The 26,241-nt window shown below is 31.4% G+C and overlaps 2 protein-coding genes across 5 annotated transcripts in view; one reads left to right on the plus strand and one right to left on the minus strand.

Annotated features, from left to right (window-relative positions):
- LOC139519548 (hydroxylysine kinase-like) overlaps positions 1 to 3,399 on the plus strand; it is a 35,780-nt gene extending 32,381 nt beyond the window's left edge. For all 4 annotated transcript variants that reach the window (XM_071311716.1, XM_071311713.1, XM_071311715.1 and 1 more), the window contains 4 exons: positions 706 to 839; positions 1,097 to 1,195; positions 1,998 to 2,082; positions 2,883 to 3,399. In XM_071311716.1, coding sequence (XP_071167817.1) covers positions 706 to 839; positions 1,097 to 1,195; positions 1,998 to 2,082; positions 2,883 to 3,376 — 812 coding nt within the window. In that variant the 3' untranslated portion in view covers positions 3,377 to 3,399. The remainder of the gene's footprint in view (positions 1 to 705; positions 840 to 1,096; positions 1,196 to 1,997; positions 2,083 to 2,882) is intronic.
- Positions 3,400 to 4,082: 683 nt separating this feature from the next.
- LOC139519541 (gamma-tubulin complex component 4-like) lies at positions 4,083 to 25,704 on the minus strand. Its single transcript, XM_071311707.1, has 16 exons — positions 25,574 to 25,704; positions 24,672 to 24,807; positions 24,197 to 24,357; positions 22,411 to 22,467; positions 20,083 to 20,162; positions 18,450 to 18,639; positions 17,801 to 17,975; positions 17,177 to 17,301; positions 14,530 to 14,686; positions 13,180 to 13,281; positions 12,551 to 12,680; positions 12,039 to 12,216; positions 9,674 to 9,808; positions 9,050 to 9,166; positions 5,885 to 6,024; positions 4,083 to 4,377 (listed from the first exon to the last, which is right to left on the minus strand). The coding sequence occupies exons 1-16, from the start codon at positions 25,646 to 25,648 to the stop codon at positions 4,371 to 4,373; spliced, it is 1,965 nt and encodes a 654-aa protein (XP_071167808.1). The 5' UTR covers positions 25,649 to 25,704; the 3' UTR covers positions 4,083 to 4,370.
- Between the last annotated feature and the right edge of the window lie 537 nt (positions 25,705 to 26,241).

Here is a 26,241-nt window from a genome sequence, read left to right on the forward strand (position 1 = left end):
ATACACCAGTGAGATACTATTTAAGTGGAGTCATCCTAGGGTAAATTGCTGTCTTCAAAAAGACATTCTTATCTTGCTTTTACATTTAAGTTTTGAATGATAGCCATATAGTTTTTCTACAACAATGAATATGCATATAAATAGTCATTAAATAGACTATTTTCATAAAATGTACAATCTTTCTACTCTGGCATTTATATTTTTCAATAGGTTACTGTAATTTATTTGCTATGTAATAGTACAATCCAGTTTTTATAACTAATTTATTAACAAGTACATCGTTTGATGGTCATACAAATGTACTACAGAATGACAACATGTGTATAAGAACTTCAATTGATCTATTTAATTATGCTTATTTAAAAATGTGCAGACATGTGAGAGTTGCTGATCTGTCAATTATAATTACTCTAACAGATGATACGGTAATAAAGTGTGGTGAACTTATAACAGTTACCTTCTATGCAGTAGGACATATGGGTACTCAGTCAAGTAGGAGCAACTTAAAGGAGTAAAATCAAGCTGGAGCAGGAATTAAACTGTTGAAGATTTAAAATCCAGAGTCAAAACTCAAAAGTCCTTTATATGAAAATGTTTTTTTGAAGTTTCATCTCATTCTTTAACTCAGAATACTCAAGATATGATAAAACTAATCAATTAAAATCTTGTATGTGCATAAACATATATTTAGTTTTATAATTTCAGGCAAAAAATTCTTAGTACTGCTTTTGAATTACATACCAGGAAGCCCATTGATGTACCATTGGTCAAAATTAAATAAGACTACAGTGATTAAACAAGTGGGAGAAATGGTAGCTAATTTACACAATACATTACAGGTGTGTTAATCAGGAAACATTCCAGTCATTCACAACTCCCTTGTAATTTCTAATATGACTGCCCAATATTTGCTTGCTTCAAAAGGTTGGGGTTAAATGTATTGAAAGCTAGAGCACTGTATGAATAGTCTTAATTATCAAACTCATGTTTTTGTTCAATAAGGGATTTTATGTCAATTATAAAAATCTGACTTTATGTCTAAATGCTTTTAGTATAAAACAACTCTTTACAGTACAAGTTGTGATTTATATTTTAGACTCTAGGTCCTTCATTGTTGGCTGTAGAGATAGACAAAGAAGATGCATGGGTCCTAGAAAATGCCAGAGTTATGCTAGGATATTTAATTGCAATCAAGGTAAATTATGTACTACCATAGGTAACAAGTTTTCTTATAACATCCTTCTGGAGAGTTATCTCACATTTTAAATTATTTAATTTATTTATACTACTAGTAAGGTCTTTATCAACTAGATATATATTATTTCCCAATAAGTGGCTGGGACTTTATTATGTTACTTTGGAAACTAATTGTTTGACTAGACTTTTTCAAAACGTACCTGTGCATATTGACTTGACTAATTAGAATGGAACTTCATATTGATGAATATGCTGATTCTGAATTTGTGAATTTTTATAGATATATATCTTTATTCTCATAAAGCCAATGCATAACATCAGTACAAAGATAACAACAATAACTATTTACAATATATACAAAACAAGGAGAGAGGTTACAGAAGTCACTAGCCAGGAGGTCAAACACAAGTATTCATATTTTTTATAAATAAACAAAGTTTCTTCAGGACTGGTTTTCGTGTACTCGACATAAGGTCCGAAAAATTTAATTGTATCATGTCGTTGTACAACATAGGAGGATAAATACTCTGTACGTTTTTGATTGAAAAAAGTACATTCCAATATATAGTGATATTCGTCACCAATTTGTCTATTTTTACATAGATGGCAAACACGGTTTTCTCTAAGTACATTTTGCTACCTTAGACAAAGGTTTGTAAAATTGTACTACGAATAAAACAACCTCATTAAAATTTGCTGTTGGCTTTCTTTACAATTCACTCCACCCTATTACATCGATTTTAATGAGATTGCAAAAAAAAGTTTTTGCACATTTTTTTTAATTTAATTTTCTATTTTAGGATGTAAATGAAAGGGAGATAATAGAGTCAATAATTAAACAGTTTGTTAACATGATGGAGCAGAATGATGAACATTTTACAAGAGGTAATCATGTTATCTACTGTAAATTCAGAAATTAATCCGAAAAATGTGACAGAGTAATAATTGCAATAATTTAAACACTCATTTCAAATTTTCTTTTATGAATTAAACAGGATTTTTCTCAATTTAGAAAAAATTAAAATGGCATAAATTTTAGTCTATTACAAAATCGCAATAATAAATGCACGCAATAATTTCTGAATTTACAGTAATTATTGGTATGGTTGATCTATGATTATTAAACCACCTTGGTCTGGAGCTATCAAGTTAACATTAAGGTCATAGTTTTGAACCCAGACTGGGTAAAACCAAAGAATTGGTATTTTCTGTTTCTGAACACTGCTAACCATACAGAGATAAGTAATAAGAGGTAAGACTTCATGGCTTGAAGTCACAGTAATGTAACCTAGAAGGATGAAATGCATTCTAATTGTTACCCTGTAAACTATCACATAGAAAACCTAGGTCAACATGTGGCCTAGTTAAAAGCAGGTTTCTTATCCTTTCACATTAAAATCATTGGATAGAAACAGCAATAACAACCAATTAATTACCCACTCCCAACGTGAGACAGACACATAGAATTTGATGTGGTTAAAAATGTTTGGAAGCGCTAAACCCTCCCCCAACCTTCAAGATTGGTTAATACATGACACTTGATGATTGTATGCATTACCTTCTTTTCAATCATGCTTTTTTCAAAATTGAAAATGCTGCTATTTTGTGAAGATTTGTAAAGATTGTATACTATCATAAGGTATATTGCTGTAGTCATGTATTTATACTTTCTTGTACTTTTGCAGGAATAGTTCATGGAGATTTACATGATATGAATCTAATTGTGAACTGGAAAGATGGTCAACTTCAGCCGCATTGTAAAGCTTCTGGGAATTACACAGTTAAAGATCTATTTGGAATAATAGACTTCAGTGATATGTGTGTTTCCTGTTATATTTATGAAGTCGGACAGATAATTCGTGATTTAATGGTTTCAACATGTCCAGATAATTGTTATAGTGTGGCTGTGACGTTTTTGTCGGGTTATTTGAAATGCAGAAAATTAAATCAACATGAACTGAATATTTTGTACTTTTCTATAATGACAGCACTTTGTCAGTATTATGTTATAAGTGAATATAAATTTCATGGACAGACGGACAATGAATATGCAAAAGAAGGTGCAAAAGAAGCATGTCAATTAATAAAGGCATTCCATAGTATGGGTGATACTTTTATGTCATTTTTGTCAGAGTTCTTACAAAATGAATTTAATATTGATTTGATACATTCCACATAAGTTATAAAATTAAATGAGATTCATTTACACCTTTTTATTTCTGGAGAACATTTGTGTGTTAAAAGACTGAATATGTATGTAATGTTGCCACTGGAGTATCTTGACATTAAGCAATAATATAGACCATCATTTTTTGGAAATTGAAACACTTAAAATTGATGTCATACAACAATCACTATTATTGTGTGGCGTCTGACATTTTTCTTGTGATGTCAACCTTCTACAAGAACGACTGTGATGTCCAGTTATGGCTGACATATATAGCAATAAGGTCTATCAATTATCTAGTTTTACTGTTGAAAAGTCTTTCTTGAATTTAATCATATTATCTGTGATCAGGTAGGTTTAGAGCTTGTCATGTGGTAGACATGTTTAACCTGTACTTTTGGGTTGTCTTATTGAAAAAATATTTGTACTGTTGCGGGGTAAAGAAATCTCCAACCAATCATTATCAAATACCTTACATCTTTTCTTAACAACAATCAATGACAAATACCTCACATCTACTTTTGATTCTGAGAATCACAGGTCAATTTACATTTTGCTTTCATTGACATGCTTTCTATTTTTACTTTGGAATTTCATGTCGGAGTGGTTGTCTACATTTTTCGTGTCTAGCCTGTAACAGCTGATATAATAATCCAAACAAATCCTGGGAAACATGATTTCTCCAATGGGTAATTTGTAATAATTCTAAGTTTAAAAATCATTTTATATATTTATTAATATTATTTAATCATTAAAAATTCTATAAATTAACAAATAACAGCACTCTTCATAATTGTTTTGTGTATAATCTATATCCAATGTCTAGTAACACTTTTTTAGTGGGCCTTTGTATAAAGAAGATCCACTTGGTCATCTTTAGATTGGATACTACATCTGAAATTCACTGCTGAATCCAGTGATAAGCTTTGCTTGGTAACACTGCATCATCATCAATCAAAGGAGATATCCATCACTGTTTATAACTTTACTGGCAATCTGTTTGCTCTCAATAACTGAAAAAGAGAAAGAAATATGATTATTATTCATAAAAATAAAAGGATAATATGTCCATATGACACATATGGTCCTCTGTTTGCACATAACATTATAAAGGGGGCATAACTCTAGAACAGTGAATGTGACACAAAGAGAGTCTTTAAACAGGGAAAGCAAATAAGTCTTAACCCTTGTGATGTGGGGGTTGTACCCAGACACCTGTTGTTTGGCATCAATGGCACTCCATACATTTAGAGGTCATCATAATGCCATTTAATTCTTAGTGTGTGCATGTTTCCTAAATCTGACACTATTGATTGTCATTGTTGTGAACGTTAAATATTGCGGCAGTACCTTTTTGTAAACATTACGTCGTTCCCGGCAAATTTGACAGTTGCCGATATAACATTAGGAAATTCCGCCAACATGTGGCGTTCGAATAACATCTTTGTTTTCTAGCTTGTTATGAATCTTACATTTCTTTAGTTACTTGTATTTACATGCTTTATATTATTAAATTGGTGTCAAGACGTACTAAATCGAGCTTGTTTTCTTTAAAATTCAATATTATGTACGTACTAACAGTGATTTAAATGATAAACATTGACTGGTAACGAACTATATTCTTACACACAAGGATATGGCACGCTAAGATTCCAAGAGGTAATAACACATACACGAAATCACATTCAACCATTTTAAAATATTGTACTTTATTTACTTGTATTTATTATTATTAATAATAATAATCTCTGATACTTTAAATAGTTGTTTAGTCATTATTTAATATCTAGAAACCCAAGATATTGTTTTTAAATTAAAGATTGGCAACAATCTTTATAGTCATGTTTCTCACTTTTAATATTCATTTTGAGCTCAAATAAGAACTTCAAAAATTGAAATTGGCCAAAATTGGGTTTTTTGGAGGGGTGGGCTTTCCTTCGAGGTCTGAAACACAGAGTTATGAGGACTGAAACCTTGAAAAATACTGTTACCACATAGGCGTATAACAACTGATTGTGTTTATTATCAAAATACAACAAAGAAACGACTACTTCCGGTTGCAAGTCCAGTTTAAGTTCAAAACGGAAAATATCAGAATTTTTTTGAATTTTTGTACAAATGACCTTCTTTAGACTGATGAACCCAGATCAGTTTCTCTCCAACCTAACAACTGTTGTGATAAACGTGTTCACTGAGGTCCACTTTACATGTAAACTACATTTGGATGCATCTATTAGCTTCTCTCACGACTTCCAGGTCGAGAAAAAGAACGGAAAAACGTCAAAATTGACCCTGTGATCCCCTATCTTAGATTTAATTCATTCAGTATGCATCAGCATCAGGGTACAGCTCATTTGCATATTTTTGCAAATACTCGAAATTTAGACAATTTCTGAAAACAATTCAGCATGACAAGGGTTAAAATTGTGAACAGGTGGACACTTTTTGTTTCTGCTTCAATTCATTTAAAAAAAATAAAAATGATGCAGCAATCCAACAACCCAAAACATTAAAACTTACCTTCCAAGCTGTCCCCCTGCTATACTGAAGTATCTGTTGAAGTCAAGTCTTAGTAACAACTGTGCTAAATGGGGACTAGCATTGTGACTTCTTACACTTGATAATATCTTAAATAATAAGTTTGACTGGCCTTGAAAATTCTGAAAAAAAGAAAGACAAAAACAGTATTAGTACCATAAACTATAAACCAACAAATTTTCCTGAGGTTTTAAAGTCATGAGTTAAAAATTAAGTGAAAAAAAAAAAAATATGTCAGAACAAAATCTTTTCTGAAAAGAATTCATCAACTAACTTATACAATTGCAAAAATACATCTTTAACAAATTGGTCCTCCAGGACAGAATGCCAAATTAAGTATTCACTAAAATTAGTTGGTTAACAATACATGAAAACACGATTTCATGATTTGATGTGAATTTTGAAGTTTCTATATTTTGCTCGACTTTTTAAAAGTACACTCCAAACATACCAAAAGAAAAAAAAATTAACATCTGTCTAAAATCTTCTCGATTAAATTTCGTCTCAATGTAAAATGATAAAAAATATAAAATCTAACAATAACTTCCATAAGGCAGGACATCAAAAGTTCAATGAAGGATAAAAAACTTATTTCACATAGTTTTTTCTCTGACCCCCCCACCCCCCTCTTAACTTAATTTGGGAAAAATTGATTGACCCATATAGATATATGTAAAAATCAATGTCGGATAACCACATCTTGCAGCAGTTCAACCCCTACCCCTAAACTATTTGAAATACGTTTTTATACGACCGCAAAATTTGAAAAATTTTTCGTCGTATATTGCTATCACGTTGGCGTCGGCGTCGTCGTCGTCGTCGTCGTCGTCGTCATCCGGCGTCCGAATACTTTTAGTTTTCGCACTCTAACTTTAGTAAAAGTGAATGGAAATCTATGAAATTTTAACACAAGGTTTATGACCACTAAAGGAAGGTTGGTATTGATTTTGGGAGTTTTGGTCCCAACATTTTAGGAATTAGGGGCCAAAAAGGGCCCAAATAAGCATTTTCTTGGTTTTCGCACTATAACTTTAGTTTAAGTGAATAGAAATCTATGAAATTTTGACACAAGGTTTATGACCACAAAAGGAAGGTTGGGATTGATTTTGGGGGTTTTGGTTCCAACAGTTTAGGAATTAAGGGCCAAAAAAGGGCCCAAATAAGCATTATTCTTGGTTTTCGCACAATAACTTTAGTATAAGTTAATAGAAATCAATGAAATTTTAGCACAAGGTTTATGACCACAAAAGGAAGGTTGGGATTGATTTTTGGAGTTGAGGTCACAACAGTTTATGAATTAGGGGCCAAAAAGGGGCCCTATTAAGCATTATTTTTGTCCGGCGTCCGAATACTTTTAGTTTTCGCACTCTAACTTTAGTATAAGTAAATAGAAATCTATGAAATTTAAACACAAGGTTTATGACCATAAAAGGAAGGTTGGGTTTGATTTTGGGAGTTTTGGTCCTAACAGTTTAGGAATAAGGGGCCCAAAGGGTCCAAAATTGAACTTTGTGTGATTTCATCAAAAATTGAATAATTGGGGTTCTTTGATATGCCGAATCTAACTATGTATGTAGATTCTTAATTTTTGGTCCCGTTTTCAAATTGGTCTACATTAAGGTCCAAAGGGTCCAAAATTAAACTTGTTTGATTTTAACAAAAATTGAATCCTTGGGGTTCTTTGATATGCTGAATTTAAAAATGTACTTAGATTTTTAATTATTGGCCTAGTTTTCAAGTTGGTCCAAATGGGGGTCCAAAATTAAACTTTGTTTGATTTCTTCAAAAATTGAATAAATGGGTTCTTTGATATGCCAAATCTAACTGTGTATGTAGATTCTTAATTTTTGGTCCAGTTTTCAAATTGGTCTACATTAAGGTCCAAAGGGTCCAAATTAAACTAAGTTTGATTTTAACAAAAATTAAATTCTTGGGCTTATTTGATATGCTTTATCTAAATATGTACTTTGATTTTTGATTATGGGCCCAGTTTTCAAGTTGGTCCAAATCAGGATTCCATATCAAGTATTGTGCAATAGCAAGAAATTTTCAATTGCACAGTATTGCACAATAGCAAGAAATATCTAATTGCACAATATTGTGCAATAGCAATTAATTTTCAATTGGAGTTATCTTTCTTTGTATAGAATAGTAGTTGATAATATATGTTGGAAATTTGCCAGACATGACTATGATGTCATTTTCTATTTTTATTTGCCAATAACTTTATGTAAATAACTTCATTGGAAATTTGCCAATATAAAATGTTGCTGATGAAGCTTTTTTTCCTTATCTTATCTAAAATGTTTTAGATAATGTATGTTGGAAATTTGCCAGACATGACTATGATGTCATTTTCTATTTTTATTTGCCAATAACTTTATGTAAATAACTTCATTGGAAATTTGCCAATATAAAATGTTGCTGATGAAGTTTTTTTTATTGTTTTATACAATAAACAATGTATATTCACTTTTACTACCAACCAATCTTTACCATTCAGTGATAACAAGCACTTTATTTTACATTTTAATATTTTATGATGTATTTAAAAGAGTAGTTATTGTTGCAAACTCCATTAGAAATTTGAATTGATATCAGTTTTGGAAAAAGGGAAACGGGGATGTGAAAAAAGGGGGGGGGGGTTAAATTTTTCTCATTTCAGATTTCATAAATAAAAAGAAAATTTCTTCAAACATTTTTTTGAGAGGATTAATATTCAACAGCATAGTGAATTGCTCAAAGGCAAAAAAAAACTTTTAAGTTCATTAGACCACGTTCATTCTGTGTCAGAAACCTATGCTGTGTCAACTATTTAATTTTAGATTTAAATAAGAAGAAATCTTTAATTGATTTGTAAAATCTTGACATTTGTTTTGTGTAAAAAAAACCATGTAATGTCAAAAATTTGATCACAATCCAAATTCAGAGCTGTATCACGCTTGAATGTTTTGTCCATACTTGCCCTAACTGTTCAGGGTTCGACCTCTGCGGTCGTATAAAGCTGCGCCCTGCGGAGCACCTGGTTTATCTTACATTGATCTTTTTATGTCATCCCTAATACATGTTGTAAATTCAATGTTGTCACCAATTTGGTTCAAAATAGCCAATTTGTGATATAAACTGAAATAAAATACAAATACATACTTTAGCTATACTTTCTAATTGGTTAAGTTCTCTATGTACCATGGGAGATTCACAATGCATCAACAGTTTACTAAAAGCTCCACATTGGTCTAATATTTCATGTAAACAATGAGATACCTGAAAAAAAAAATTGAGAATTTATATCAAAATGTTTAAAAAAAACATTCATAAGTATGACATTTTAGTTGCTTTACCATCCTATTTATTCTTCATAGAAGTAAAAATTGAAATATCAAGAACATTTGCAAGAAAATTGACTCAACAGAAGTTTCTTGTCTACTTCATTACAGCAATACTATCACAAATTGCTACATGTTTTCTTTTACATTAATTTGTGATTGTATCAAAACTCTTTAGGGGAGAAGCTTTACTTTCCTTCTTATTTTTTCCACATTTCTCAATTTTAATTTCCTCATAAAATGTCTATTCATCTATTCAGAGATATCAAAAACTATAAACAAGACTTTAAAAATTTCATGCATACAAAGGGCTTTTCTGGTTTTCCATCCTCAGGAACGCTCAAAACTGGACACTTGAAAGCCAATGATGTATAAGAAATGACAGTTGATGAGATATTCATGTCTGACCAAAAAGGACTTAAGCTTATTAAACTTATTTACTTACTGATTTCATATGTACAAAACTTTGTGCTAACAATGCTGAGAGGAACTGATCATGTGCTAATCGTACTGCCTCAAAATCTCTTGTTGACTGTATCTTATCTACCAGAATACCATACTGGGATTCTATTACATCTACCTATAAAACACAAAATATCTCATATAACATCGGTATTGAGTAACCATAACAACCTGATAATATCAAAGACTGCCAGTAGGCCTCAGATCACAATTAATTCCCTTTGTTCGTGGTCTAGGAATATAGTTCCCAATTATTATATAGGGTATTTCCTCCCAAGTAATCTGTCTACTATTTTCTTTGAAATGTTTACTATTTGAGTGGTCCTATCAGTTGCATATATATTGAAATAAGTAAAACATGTGGAAAAAATTATTGTTGAAAGTGAAAGTAGTGATTTGGCCAAAATGAAAGTAGGGTAGAAATTAGCCTTCGTCATTTATTCAAGATTCAAATCCTACCATTGGCATGCTAATAGGGCCCTCAAAAGAAAAAGCACTGATGGATTGTCCTGGGACAAGCATATTTTATTAGAATAATAATGGTCTATAAGCAGTTAAATTTATTTCAAGTTTGTGGCAGTGCAAATTTTTTAATTCAATTTGACTTTAACTAAAAAATGCATTGTAGCCAAGGGGAAGAATAACTGTGTTCTGAGGCCTAGGAGATGAGTATGGACAAAACACAATTATTGTTAATAAAGGGTCTAACAGGTAACAACATGATCTTTGTCTGATTACTTTTCAAAAAAGAAAACAGAAATTACACAAAGTCTATCAAAATAAGACATTTTTACCATATTTGGGCATATGAGGCAGATATTGGCATTTTTTTACAGTTTACATGATTTCTAATAAAAATTAAAGGAATACAATTGTGAGAATGTACCACATTACTTCATTAAATCAATGAGGGTACATTATAAATGCAATTTAATAAGGTTACAAAACTGAGTTGATCCTTGGATATAACATGACATACAAAGACATTTGAAAATAATGAAAAATAAAATGTTTTAAAAAATTTAAAAGTGTCAAGTCTTAATAACTTTTAGTTGTTTAGAAGTAAATAACCAATAGGTGGGATAGAATAAAGGGAATAAATCAATTTGTCAGTGTCTATTCATCCACAATTATACTTTTTATGTCTGTACCTTTATCATACTGACCAATTCTTATTTAATAAACATAGAGATATAGATATGAAAAATAATGGCACATAAGTGGCAGTTTTCTTTAGCAGTTGTCTCATTTCAACTAAATACAAGTTATGTTAACTGGATCAAGGCTTATTTTGGGAAAACAATACCAAAAAAATATTTTCTGAAGAAAAGTTTGACTGAATTCTTAAAACTTTGCAAATAGCATGTTCCGCAGACATATATACTAATATAAAAACATTCCAAACTTTTTTGTTATTTGTCAGAATGTAATAAAATTTGGCATGTATACTACTTAGATATAATGCTAAGTAACTGTGAAGTTTCATATGAATACTTTAATTTTTTGAGGTCTAATAGGCCTCAGATCACAATTAATTCCCTTTGTTCGTGGTCTAGGAATATAGTTCCCAATTATTATATAGGGTATTTCGTCCCAAGTAATCTGTCTACTATTTGAGTGGTCCTATCAGTTGCATATACATGTATATTGAAATAAGTAAAACATGTGGAAAAAAATTATTGTTGAAAGTGAAAGTAGTGATTTGGCCAAAATGAAAGTAGGGTAGAAATTAGCCTTCGTCATTTATTCAAGATTCAAATCCTACCATTGGCATGCTAATAGGGCCCTCAAAAGAAAAAGCACTGATAAAATTGTCCTGGGACAAGCATATTTTATTAGAATAATAATGGTCTATAAGCAGTTAAATTTATTTCAAGTTTGTGGCGGTGCAAATTTTTTAATTCAATTTGACTTTAACTAAAAAATGCATTGTAGCCAAGGGGAAGAATAATTGTGTTCTGAGGCCAGTAATAAGCAAAACAAATGTATTTACTTGTAACATTCCTTAAGGGTCAAAAGAAAATTATTTCATTAAAATCTCCTTTTCTGTCAAAAGAAAAATATGTTAGTGTAAAATCCCCTTTAATATACAGTTAAAAGAAAAATAAACAAACATTGTGTTTTTTTCACCTGAGCACCAAGCTACAATTTCCAAGTACAAAAAGCCAATATCTCAAACTGTTTTGCAGGAATGTTGGTTTCAGGCCTATTGTTTACCAATATTTTTTTTAATATGTGAGCAATTCCATATTGATCTTATTTCACCATGAGGGTATTTAAATTTGAAACATTTATTCACAAGCTAGACTCTTTTCAACAGACTGACAATGAATTTCGTGTATTTTTACCTGTAAGTAATACTGTAAATTATCCACAAGGAAGGCCATGTGTGTTCGTAGCTGCCATTTTGTCATTTCTTCACGACTTACAGCCTTCTGTTTATACTGCATTTGTAATACCCAGCACTGCTGTATGTCTATCTGGGCTCTTTTAACCAGTAGAAGGAATCTAAACACTCTGTTATATCTGTAATGCACATAATTATTGGATTTATAATGACACCAAAAAACGAGTTTCTTTCCTCTTATTCAATACTTTTGGGCATTATTCTGACATTTAAATTTGATTTAAAACATTTTTTGAAAACCATTTATGCATAAATTTTGAATTCTTATCATAATTTACTCAAATCTTAAATAATTGATTGACAATAAGTTTTGAATTTAAACCTCCATAATAGCTCTTCACTATTTGGTACAATGCAAATTATATAGCATAAATTTAATTGGACATTCTATATACATTTGGTGATAGCAAACAGATATATAGTATGTACAAACATAATATACCCAGTACATACTTTTCTAACACTGATGGGGTAAACAGTATATGTAATGGCCAATCTACAGTGTATGTCAGACTCAAAGAATTCCACCCTGATTCCACAGGCTGCTGACTACTGCTACTACTGGTGGAATCTGTTGTGGATTCTGAAATAAACACAGAATTCAGCTGATTTTCCACCGTGGATTCAACATTTTGCAATTTTCTGTATTTTAATTATGAACAAAATGTAGTTAAGAACAGCCAGTATCTGCTTTCATGTTTAAGATGCAAACATGTTAATTCTATGATGCTAGATATGTACTGTAAATAGTTTTACAATTTATTTATTTGTCTTTATATGAAGCAACAAATTAATTGCCCTGAATATTGTTGTCCAAAAAATCCAGTATCAAAATTCAATTATTTTTAGACAGTTTTACATACTTATCTTTATAAATCAAATGAAAAATATAATTTTCTTTCTTATCAGAAGGTGAAACAAATGAAATCATGTTGTTCTTTTATTTTCTATACCATATCAAACCTTTTGTGTGTAATTAAATTATATCAGATCGATGTCAATGGAATTGTAAAAATATATCAAAAAGTAAATAAGACTGCATGGTTATCACTTTTAGGAGATTGAATTTTGAATGAACTTACTGTTTGTGATTGGTGCTGCTACAGTAAGATGGAAATTCTGTAACAAATTCTCATTATCAAACAAAACATTTCTGGCAGCCTGCTGGAATGCTGTATTGATATCTGTAACAGATCATCATTATAATTTATTACTCCAGATACTCAAACATATCAAAATAATTTAATTTTGGATGTAATGCGTCTTCTGATTGGCTGATGTTATTTTGTTATTAGCCCATAGAAATAATTTAGTCATGTGACCGTGACGTCAATCACGTCATCAATGTTTTTTCAAGGTTTTCTACGATTTAAAATGGAATTTAGAATTAAATTATAAGAAATGACTGTAACATTTTTTCTGTCTATTCGAAAGAACATAATAAATGTGGTGCACACTGTTAAATAACCCGCTACACGCGTTATTCAGTGTGCACCAATTTTTTTATGTTATTTCTTCATAGACAAAAAAAAATATTACAGTCATTCCTTAAATAAATTAAAATAAGATAATGTGGCATGGTTGCCAATGAGTTCTTTTTTCACAAGAGACTGAATGAATGATTGATTGATTGATTGATTGAATGTTGGTTGCTTAACGTCTAGTGGAAAATATTTCATGCTCGTTCAGGATGTGTGAGATTGAATTTATTATCTATGGGTCATTATAAATCTTGTCATAAGTTGCTTCACATAACTTTTATAATTTTTAGGCCAATTAACTGATAAAATCCTCAATATTTTCTGAAAATCAATCTTCGATGCTGGTCTATTATAGTCAATAGGTCATAGGTCATAATGGAGTGTGTACACAGTAAACAAATTTTACATATAACTTATTCATCGTGTATTTTGTTTTGATTCTTTTGATTCAGTCTAGTATAGAATGTTTGTCCAGTTTATACAGATCTTTGGATTAGACAGGTTTGATATGAACAGTTTTAAATTATATAACTTATTCATCGTGTATTTTGTTTTAATTCTTTTGATCCAGTCTAGTACAGAATGTTTGTCCAGTTTATACAGATCTTTGGATTAGACAGGTTTGATATGAACAGTTTTAAATTATATAACTTATTCATCGTGTATTTTGTTTTAATTCTTTTGATCCAGTCTAGTATAGAATGTTTGTCCAGTTTATACAGATCTTTGGATTAGACAGGTTTGATATGAACAGTTTTAAATTATATAACTTATTCATCGTGTATTTTGTTTTAATTCTTTTGATCCAGTCTAGTATAGAATGTTTGTCCAGTTTATACAGATCTTTGGATTAGACAGGTTTGATATGAACAGTTTTAAATTATGAAACAAAAGATCAAGCTAGATTTACTCATCTTTCTGTTTTTACATTTGACAGTTTTATGTACTTACCATGTTCTGTTGTGCCTATCGGTGGTCCCCTTAATAAATTTTGTGCATGATCTATAAATGTGAGAAACAGCTCCCCTCTTCCTAACAGGTAAAAATCTTTGATGATCTTTAAATGTGGAACCAGATCTGAATCTTCCACTACTAACATCCACAAATGCTAGATAAGAGAAAACATTACTGTGTTAAAGCATTGCATAATAAAACTAATAATACCCCTAAATAGTAAAAAACAAGAGGCTCTCAAGAGCCTGAATCGCTCACCTGGTAAACAATGCCTTCGGCCATGTTTTTTGACGAAATAGAAAATAAAACACAAACTTTATTTTATACACCCTACTGATCATTCAAATGAAGTTTAGTTGAATTTAGTTGAGTAGTTTTAGAGGAGAAGATTTTTTAAAGTTAGCAAATATGATGAACAAATTGTGAAAAATTGTCATTAAAGGACAATAACCCCTTAAGGGGTCAATTGACAATTTTGGTCATATTAACTTATTTATAGATCTTACTTTGCTGATCATTTTTGCTGTTTACAGTTTATCTTTATCTATAATAGTATTCAAGATAATGACCAAAAACTGCAAAATTTCCTTAAAATTACCAATTAAGTGGCAGCAACCCAACAATGGTTTGTTTGATTCGTCGGAAAATTTCAGGGCTGATAGATCTTGACCTAATGAACATTTTTACCCCATGTCAGATTTGCTCTAAATGCTTTCGTTTTTGAGATTTAAGCCAAAAACTGCATTTGACCCCTATGTTCTATTTAAAGTAAGGGCGGCCATGTTTTTTGACGGATCAAAACTCGAAGAACACACTTTGTGCAGGATAATCTAATAAACTATCATGCTAAGTTTCATCCAAATCCATTCAGTAGTTTTAGAGGAGAAGATTTTTTAAAGTTAGCAAATATGATGAACAAATTGTGAAAAATTGTCATTAAAGGACAATAACCCCTTAAGGGGTCAATTGACAATTTTGGTCATATTAACCTATTTGTAGATCTTACTTTGCTGATCATTTTTGCTGTTTACAGTTTATCTTCATCTATAATAATATTCAAGATAATGACCAAAAACTGCAAAATTTCCTTAAAATTACCAATTAAGTGGCAGCAACCCAACAATGGTTTGTTTGATTCATCTGAAAATTTCTGGGCTGATAGATCTTGACCTAATGAACATTTTTACCCCATGTCAGATTTGCTCTAAATGCTTCTGTTTTTGAGATATAAGCCAAAAACTGCATTTGACCCCTATGTTCTATTTTAAGTAACGGCGGCCATGTTTTTTGACGGATCAAAAATCGAAGCACACACTTTGTGCAGGATAATCTAAGGAACAATCATTTTAAGTTTCATTCAAATCCATTCAGTAGTTTCAGAGGAGAAGATGTTTGAAAAATTGTTAACGACGACGACGACGGACGCCAAGTGATGAGAAAAGCTCACATGGCCTTTTAGGCCAGGTGAGCTAAAAAAAAGAAGAAGATATTTTTAAAATAAATACATCAATTAGTTAGCAGTCAAAACTTTACTCATTTTATTACTGGTAATTCAAACTTTATCTTTCACTACATTATAATGCAAACAAGAGGCTGTCACAACGACAACAAACCGGATTTATTAACATTTATTTGTGTCCTGGCAATATCACAAGAACCATTACTGATGAATGGTGAAAGTGAAAATCGTCAATATCAAAGTTGTCCTCCATTTTGTCATCAGTATCAACATATTAAAATTTGAAAAGCTTAGATTGAATGGTTCATGAGTAAATGCAACAACGTGAATGGAAACGCCATTTTACGATCTTTCAAGAACCTTAACTCCTGAACGGTAAAAGTCAAAATCGACATTATTGAACTTGACCTCTATTTTGTCATCAGTAACAACATATTAAAATTTCAAAAGCTTTGGTTGAATGGTTCATGAGAAAATGCACGGACACGACGGGAAACACCATTTTTCAATCTTTCAAGAACCATTACTCCTGAACGGTAAAAGTCAAAATCGTCATTATTGAACTTGACCTCCATTTTGTCATCAGTAACAGCATATTAAAATTTTGGAAGCTTTGGTAGAACAGTTCATGCATAAATGCACGGACATGACGGGAAACTCCATTTTTCAATCTTTCAAGAACCATAACTCCTGAACGGTAAAAGTCAAAATCGTCATTATTGAACTTGACCTCCATTCTGTCATCAGTAACAACATATTAAAATTTGGGAAGCTTTGGTTGAATGGTTCATCAGAAAATGCACGGACACGACGGGAAACTCCATTTTTCAATCTTTCAAGAACCATAACTCCTGAACGGTAAAAGTCAAAATCGCCATTATTGAACTTGACCTTCGTATAGTTGTCAGTAATAACATATTAAAATTTTAAAAGCTTTGGTTGAACGGTTCATGAGTTAATGCACGGACAACATTTGATTGCCGCCCGCCGTACATCCCCAAATCAATAACCGACATTTTTGTCACAAAAATCCGGTTAAAAATCAGTTTGCCATATATAGCTATGCAGCATTTGGAATCAAAATAGCATCATCTGAATATAATAATAAATGGAAAGTTTCACATCAATGCATGAACAGAAACAAATGTAATAAAAATCTGATCCTAAAAGTATATTTATATATACCTCAGCAACATGCGTCCTTATTTTATCAATAAGTGCCTCAAATGACATGTTATTAAAATCTGGCTCTAGAGATAAATTATATAGATCTTTGGCAAATTCTGTTTCATGATTTTTCAGGATGCTACCTGTAAAAAAAATAACCCAAAGCTAATGCTACTTTCTCTTTTCTGTTTCAGATTACTAAAATAGTTCAAATGCTTAAAACATGATCCATGACTAGGAAACTATTAATATTTAATTCCTCCCTTTGAAATAATACAGTTAGGCTTTAGAAAAGTATATGCAAATATTCAGCTGCCGAAAACGAAATATCAACATGCATTTCTTAAATCAGTTCTCACTAATTAAGCAACAAGAAGACTTTTCTAACATCAAGTAAAAAAATTTAGCAAAAAGAAATCTAAAATTGCTTATTTTTAATGAATAGATATAAATAAAAATGCTTTAAAATGTTTAAATTTAGTTGATGTGATCATATTCATATATTTAATTGTCAAAATACTTTGTGTCAATTATATTTTATCTACAATATGTACATAATTCTTTCCAGCAAAGATAAAAACACAATTGATTAAAAGAATTGCACCTAAATACAATCTGATAATTTATATTATTATAACTAACCCTTTTTATGTGTAGCTGGTTTCTTATCTGTTTCAAACATCTGTATTGACTCTCCCACAAAGAGGATCTTGTTAGCCACACGTATAGGAATATACACTGGAAGTAAGTCTGCTTGTATAGAGAATGTCTGATGACTGCCACCACCCGTATCTGGTAATGTCATATTCAATGCTTTCTACAAAATACAAAAGAACATGCAGCCTTGTGTGTCTGACAATGCCATAGAAAATGCTTTCTACAAAAACAAAAGAATTTGCAGCAAATGTTGTGTTTTGGCACTGTTCTTTCAAGAGTGTGGTGTTATCTGTTTAAGATTTTATAAAACATTGTTTTATAAAAATAGTGCTTTAATTTTAGTGATACAATGATGTAAACATATTGAATGGTGCTATTTAAACATACTGGTGAGAACACAATTCAGGTTAAAGAATGTTTAAAGTGTGTTAAAAGTTATGTCTAAGGTACTTCCTGTTTACCACAAATTTTGGAAACCAGCTAATTTTAAGTAGGTATAAAATACTAAAATGCTTTATTGTTGAATATACTAAATTATAGCATTTTGGTTTTATTACTATATATTGATTAGTCATTGCATTTGGTAAGTGTCTTTCTACCGTCACCCCGATACCTTTTATTTTTAATTCCTTACCTGCAGCTGTCTTCCTGTCACACCCATAATTCCAAGATAATCTTCTTCTTCCTGTGTCTCGGTGGTGACACCTGTTGTCTGTCCTGTAGAATGTTGTATGAAGAATTCTTTGTAAGGATCAAACAACGACCCATGTAACAACCATGAACATAACTGTTTGTACAACACGTCATGGCATACATGTAGAATTCTGCAAAGTTCAATGAAAATGTTGTTATAAAAGAACAATTCTGTTAGGAGGTAGGACTTTCCAAATGTGACTTTTTTGTGCCTTGCATCATGCTTTATTATATATTTAATGGTAAACAAGAATGTGTCCACAGTACACTGATGCCCCACTCGCACTATCATTTTCTATGTTTAGTGGACCGTGAAATTGGAATAAATTCTCTAATTTGGCATTAAAATAAGAATGATCTAATCAAAGGGAACATGTATACTAAGTTTCAAGTTGATTGGACTTCTACTTTATCAAAAACTACCTTGACCAAAAACTTTAACCTGAAATTTGCACTATCATTTTCTATGTTCAGTGAACCATAAAATTGGGGTCAAAACTATAATTTGGCATTTAAATTAGAAAAATCATATCATAGGGCACATGTATACTACGTTTCAAGTTGATTGGACTTCAACTTCATCAAAAACTACCTTGACCAAAAACTTAAACCTGAAGCGGGACAGACGGACGAACGAACGGACGAACGAACAGACAGACAGATGGACGGACGGACGCACAGACCAGAAAACATAATGCCCCTCTACTATCGTAGGTGGGGTATCGTAGGTGGGGCATAACAAAAAGTAAATTGTATGTACATTATAATGAATGACGATTGTTCTGTATCAGCCTTCTGTGATACAAACCAGCAAATTTACTACGTACCGGATCGTCTAATATAGGCGATACTATGCAGATAAGGAAAAAATTATATCAGTCTAAAAATTTGCACAACAGTACTGATATAAGATGTTATAATACGAAAATGTTGTTATTAAATCGTGTTGACAAATATTTAGGCTCAACAAATGGTCTTCTTCAAGTGTCACAAGTTTTAACAATATATCAGTACCGTTGTGCAAATTTTTAACCTGAAGCGGGACAGACGGACGAACGAACGGACGAACGAACAGACAGACGGACAGACGAACGGACGCACAGACCAGAAAACATAATGCCCCTCTACTATCGTAGATGGGGTATCGTAGGTGGGGCATAAAAAAAAGTAAATTGTATGTACATTATAATGAATGACGATTGTTCTGTATCAGCCTACTGTGATACAAACCAGCAAATTTACTACGTACCGGATCGTCTAGAATAGGCGATACTATGCAGATAAGGAAAAAATTATATCAGTCTAAAAATTTGCACAACAGTACTGATATAAGATGTTATAATACGAAAATGTTGTTATTAAATCGTGTTGACAAATATTTCAGCTCAACAAATGGTCTTCTTCAAGTGTCACAAGTTTTAACAATATATCAGTACCGTTGTGCAAATTTTTAGAATGATATATATATATTAGTCAGGGTTACAATGGCTTTAACAAACTCTTTATATTTTCAGATCGGCATGAAACCCCATCCCCACCCCCGGGATCTTATGTGAATGATTAAATATACTCACTTATTCATTGCTTCCTTGACACTAGGCTGTCCACAGTTAGAGTGTTTGTGTACAATATCTAATATATAACAGCCATGTGCCTGAAAATATTCAAAGGAAACATAATTATCCTTTTTACATTTAAACCAATCATAGAGCACTATAAAAGGATGTACATGATGTATGAAACTTCACAATCGTATAAAATGATAATACTATTTGAATATAATGTAAATACACAAGACTAAAGTAATTTAATTCTGACACAAAATATTTTTGTAAATAACTGACCACTTTTATGTTATATCAAAATGCTATATACTATACACAACTACCTGCATGACTTTAAACTTGGTTTACAGAGGTCACAGTATATACCCTGTAGAAATTGATGCATATTACAGAAATAACACATGCAAAGCTTGTCATAGGGCCAACATTAAAAATATCTTTGTTTCCCCTCACCCGACTGAGGTTGTTAGGGTATAGGTAGGTAAGTAGGCAAATTATTTTATTTTATTCCTTGATATGGTTTTCTATATTGAATTTGTATAAAATTCAACAGGTAAGGTTAAAGTCAAGAAAAGTGGGGTATTCCCTGTATTCTAATTCAGTGTACACCTCAGTTTGTCTGGTGTTAAAACAAAACAGTATACAGGGACCTCCTTTTTTCCTATTCATTTAATGTAATGAAATCTACAAAAGTGCATATTCTACTTGTGATAACAATGCTTAATGATAGCAAGTGTTTTTTTAAATAATCAAAGAGCAGAATGCTTTGAGGGATACAATTGCCATAGTTTTCATTGACACATGTAGAGCAGTTCTGCCAACTTTTCATTAAGCAAATGTGTGAGATTTGGCCAAAATTGAAAAGATCAAAGAGGGAAAAAAATAGATCCAAGGATACTGCCGCAAAAAAGCATGAACATGCATGAATCTCGCAGACAGACATAGAAAGAATCCCATGAGTTTCAAATTAATCAATGGAGCGGGGAATCCAGAGCAACCACTCAATCTGATACTCATTGAAATCAAGAAAACTATACGCATGCGCATTAATACATAAACAAACCCGTGACTTGCGATTTGGAACAAGAACGTTTATTAAATGATATGATGAATGGTTCTCCATTTCTTTATCGCAATGTACAGTATCAAATATCAGTTTCATAACGGTAAAATCTGGAAAAACTCTACTTCAGTTCTTATATGACAGAAATAGAATTATCGGAATTCAGAAAACTCTCGCATTTATCAAAACTGGGGAATTACCTCTGACGTGTTTCTAAATTTATAAAAACACTAAATATGAATACTGCTAAATTCTGATTTTCCGTGTTGCTAAAAACACGCATATAGGTCAAGGGAAATATCAAACATGAAGATTATGAAAAGAACATTACAGGAAAGTTGTTTATGTTCAATCATTTTGCCTGTTTTTGCCTTTTAAAGCAAGACAATCATTCATAAGAATCTGAGATGTTGCTGAATGTTTAGAATAAAATGGTTGACGTGAGGGAATACAGCCCTGAGTCAGCGGTAAAAATCTACAGATTGCTTGAAAGCAATCGTATCCCAAAAAATCAAGTTTATTTCAAGTCAATTTGATGACTAACTCACAACAAAACAATTCCTTTGTTCACCAATTCATTCCTTGATCATCAATTATGAGATGACAAAAAGATACATGTATGTTAATCACTTGGGAATTAAAATTCAATGAATTAAAATCCAATAGAAGTAAACATATTAATTTAGTTATGTTCAGTTACACCTGGATCATGCAGCTTGGTCAATTGATTCCTAAACAAAGATTTGTATGTTTTTTTTCGAGTTCTAGAAGAAACACGGCTTCACTTTATATTCATGTTTTGTATTTCCTAAAATACTGTTAATAAGTATTTACGAACAAGAATGGCCAATAAAATTTTTCGGGTCGCGGTGATTTTACCGGGTCGGTCGTGTGAGGGGCAATAAACAATATTTTATTTTTGGCCTAATATGGTGATTATTTAACAAACATAAAATATCAGTCTTTATGGGAGACTAAAGAAAGGCAGACAAAAAGTGCTTTTTCCTGAAACTGACAAATCTGAACTTAAACAGTTTGGGTATAGGTTTTTACTCCCAAGTTGTTGATTTCTGTGTCATTTGGTTTCTTGAGGAGAGCTGTCTTGTTGGCAATCACATACCACATCTGATCTTTATAACAATATGAATAGAAGATGTGGTCTGGTTGCTACAAGGATTTTATAGGAATTATAATAATAGTGTGTTACTAATCAGAATTATTTTGAATGTTGTGTTGGGTTTAATACCAGTACAAAGTAACCATTATAAAAATACCTTGTGTGATTTGATCTGTTCTACCATTGCAGATAATGCTGGAAACAGCAAAAAATACTGAAAACAGAAACATTTTTTCTACCATATACACATAAAAACTGGTCTAATTGTCCTCCAGCAATTAGGAAAGGTCATGTACCAACTATGTCACATATAAATTTCAATTTATTACAGTGTAATGCAAAGTGTTCAATACTTAATATTATTATATTCTTCAAAGTCAAACCAATTGCCAAGTCATAAACATTAACATACTACATTTACAAATACAAATTTTTAATGAGATTTGTATATAATATATATATATATATATATATAATAAAAACAGAAGAAAATTACAAAATAAGAAGAGAAGAAATAATAACGCACCTAAGAAAACGTGGATACAATAACTTGTCCACTGAAGTTCAATTGAAAAAAGTCGACAATTTAAACCGAGAAGATCTATTACAGTACAAACGGAAGAAAGAAAACAACAGGGTACCCTTAGTAATTACTTTTTCCAAAGCGCTTCCAAATGTACATTCAATTCTTAGAAAAAATCTTAAAATTCTCCATCAATCCGAAAGACTAAAGAAAATATTCCCCGATCCGCCTATCGTGGCATTTAAACGTGATAACAACATAAAAGACATCTTAGTGCACAAAAAGCATAATTTACTATTTTATAAACAAACTAATGGATGTGGACCATGTGGTAAACATTGTGCATTATGCTCACATATAAATGAAACCAAGGTATTTTGTGACAACACCGGCAAAGAATATACCATTCAGGGACAAATAAATTGTAAAACCGTAGGCGTGGTATATGCAATTAATTGTACAAAATGTGAAAAATGTATATATGTAGGACAAACGGGTGATACACTATATCAACGAATGCTATTAAACTTTTCAAAAATACGAACAAGGAAAACAGAAGCTCCAGTAGCCGACCATTTCATTCAGAAGAATCATTCAATGACAAATTTAAAAGTTACCGCCATAGAAAGAGTATTTGGGACAGAAACTTACAGAAAAACTAAAGAAGCCTTTTGGATAAAGAAATTAAAAACTTTAGAACCTGAAGGACTCAACACAATGTATGAACGATAATAAAAATATTTATATTAAAAAAGCGAAAAACGCGGCAATTGAACGTCATAAAAGTTATTATAACGTAATGTATTCAAGCAATGTAATTGTTGTTTCAATGTTGTAATTTATTCCAATGAAGAAGGCCGTAATGTCCGAAAAGTATGGGAATTTGTGTTATAGTTTTTATTATACAATCATTCAGAGACTTTATAGATATATATATATATCAAAAAATAATGTGTGCAATTTTTTTTCTTCAAGTTTTGATACTTTTTTAATTAGAAGAACATTTTATTAATTTTGTTTCTGGTTAAGGGAAAGTAGTATATATACTAGAATGGTTGTTTTATATGTAATCTTAATAAAATTGAGAATGGAAATGGGGAATGTGTCAAAGAGACAACAACCCGACCATAGAAAAAAAAACAGCAAAGGGTCTCCAACAGGTCTTCAATGTAGCAAGAAATTCCCGCACCCGGAGGCGTCCCTCAGCTGGCCCCTAAAAAAATATATACTAGTTCAGTGATAATGAACCCCATACTAATTTCCAAAGTGTACACAAGAAACTAAATTTAAAATAATACAAGACTAACAAAGGCCAGAGGCTTTAAAGTATTATAAACAAACAGAGATGTGGTGTTTATGTCAAAGGGACAACATTCCAATCATGAACAACATAAGCACGTCATGGTCTATAAATACACACTTGAAATAATGATCTGTAAAGGTGAGATATTGTGAGGTCTGGATCTGCTAGTATTTCCATCTCGAGTCTCTGTAAGGATGCCCTGTAATCCTCTAAAACTTTATCTAACCCATGACAGAAAGACTTCAGGTACAAACCATGGATCTCAGACTTTCTTTTGTCTGCAAAGAAATCATAAATTGTTTTAATTATTAAATACCATTTCATAAGCTACAACTGTTAATTCATAAATTATTGCAAGCCATGAAATGAGTATCGCAATAACAAGCTCGCATTTTGATATCTGATACAAATAACTGTATAAAGATTTTTATTAAATTGCAAAAAGTTGTCTTTTTCAAATTTGAGATGTCATGTTCTACTGGACCCCTTTAATTTTTCAAACCATCCTTGCAATATATAATAAGCATGATAAGTGCCAGTAATGACATATAGTTTTATAAGATTTAAATTTCTCCAGGCAAAGGCAACTTACCATTTGGTTGAAGACTAAGATGTCCTCCATATTGTCTAATGAAGTTATTAAAATCTCTGTAGAATGTTCCAAGTTTACAAAGTTTGTTCAGTTGATCCACCTCTGATGGTGATATGAAAGGAACATCACTCAACACCTACAATAATGAAAATACATCAGTTAGAACAAAGACATGTCTCATCTGCCTCAGCATGAAGAGAAGAGTGGATATATCTGGTTAACTTTAAATCTTCTAATTAGCCCTCCATCATATATAGATGTCCTGATTATGACAATAAACTGTCAACTGATCAATGAAATAATTTGAGTTCATGCAAATAAAGATAAGATAATATCCTGGGCTCATTAATATTGTCAACTTATAAATGAAATTTTAAAATGCCAATCTAATAGACCACTTTCGAGTTTGTCCTTCACCAGAAAACAAATCATCAATTGTGCCCCGTTAAGACGTTGTTTTCCAGATTATTCTGATAGAGGGGATCACCGATATCCCTGCTTTATTTATGTTCATCAAGCATCTTAGTGATCGTCATAGTGCAGGATAAACTAGAAATAATGTTTGTTCTGTAGGTACTTAATCACAATTCCTATGACAGAAGTGCTTTATATCAATTTCCTGAAGTTATATTGCACTTTTAATGAGAAAAACATGGCTCATATCTTAAACTTATATACTTAATATATATTATTTCAAGTAGCATATATAACACCATATTTTCGGGACAAATCAATTTGAGTGTGCAAAAATGTACCAAAATATACAATTTGTTTACAAAAATATAAATAAAATAAGAAATGACAAATGTTTAAACGTGTAGCCTGTTGATAACTTAAGTGGCATTATCATGTGCTAATTGTCGTGAAAGTAATCAATAATGCTTTTGAAAATTATACAGTACTTGTATCCCGTCGCCTTTGTCAATAAATACACCACCAGAGTGACCAGAAAGAGCGAACAGAACTTCATGTAACATTTTGTGTTTGGCGGTAGTGAACCGAGTTGTCTCCACTTGAATTTTTGCTCACACAGTTCCGTTTCAAAATTAGTAAAAAATAGTTTCTTACAATTTACGAAGAAATATGATTGATGGTATATTAAAGTACATGTTTGCTTGTGAATAGATACCTATTAGTTGTGGTATCATAGTTTTACACTTTTCAAATGTGTTTTGAACTTCAAGAAAAAAAGCTAAATACCAAAAATTTACAAAACGATGTAAGCTTATAATTTCAAAACGGCCAAAATAAAAGGCAACAAACCCCCCCCCCCCCCCCCATAAAAATCAAATGGTAGCTCCCTAAATCCTCATTGATTTTATTTATCGAGATATAAGAAATACATACCTACATACATATAAAGCTACATATCCAAAGCGTTTGACTATACCCGTCACATTTTTCTTAGACAACTAAAAAATGTATACTCAAGTCATCATGGATTATAACTAACATATTATATATCCTAGATCTTGTGTCTGTCAATTCGCGAATAATCTGTTTACTTACAGTCAGTGTATAAATTATTTTACAGAAAATCATATATCAAACAGAAATATTCGGGAAAATC

The sequence above is a fragment of the Mytilus edulis genome, chromosome 4 (genome assembly GCF_963676685.1).
Source record: "Mytilus edulis chromosome 4, xbMytEdul2.2, whole genome shotgun sequence".
Classification (NCBI taxonomy): domain Eukaryota; kingdom Metazoa; phylum Mollusca; class Bivalvia; order Mytilida; family Mytilidae; genus Mytilus; species Mytilus edulis.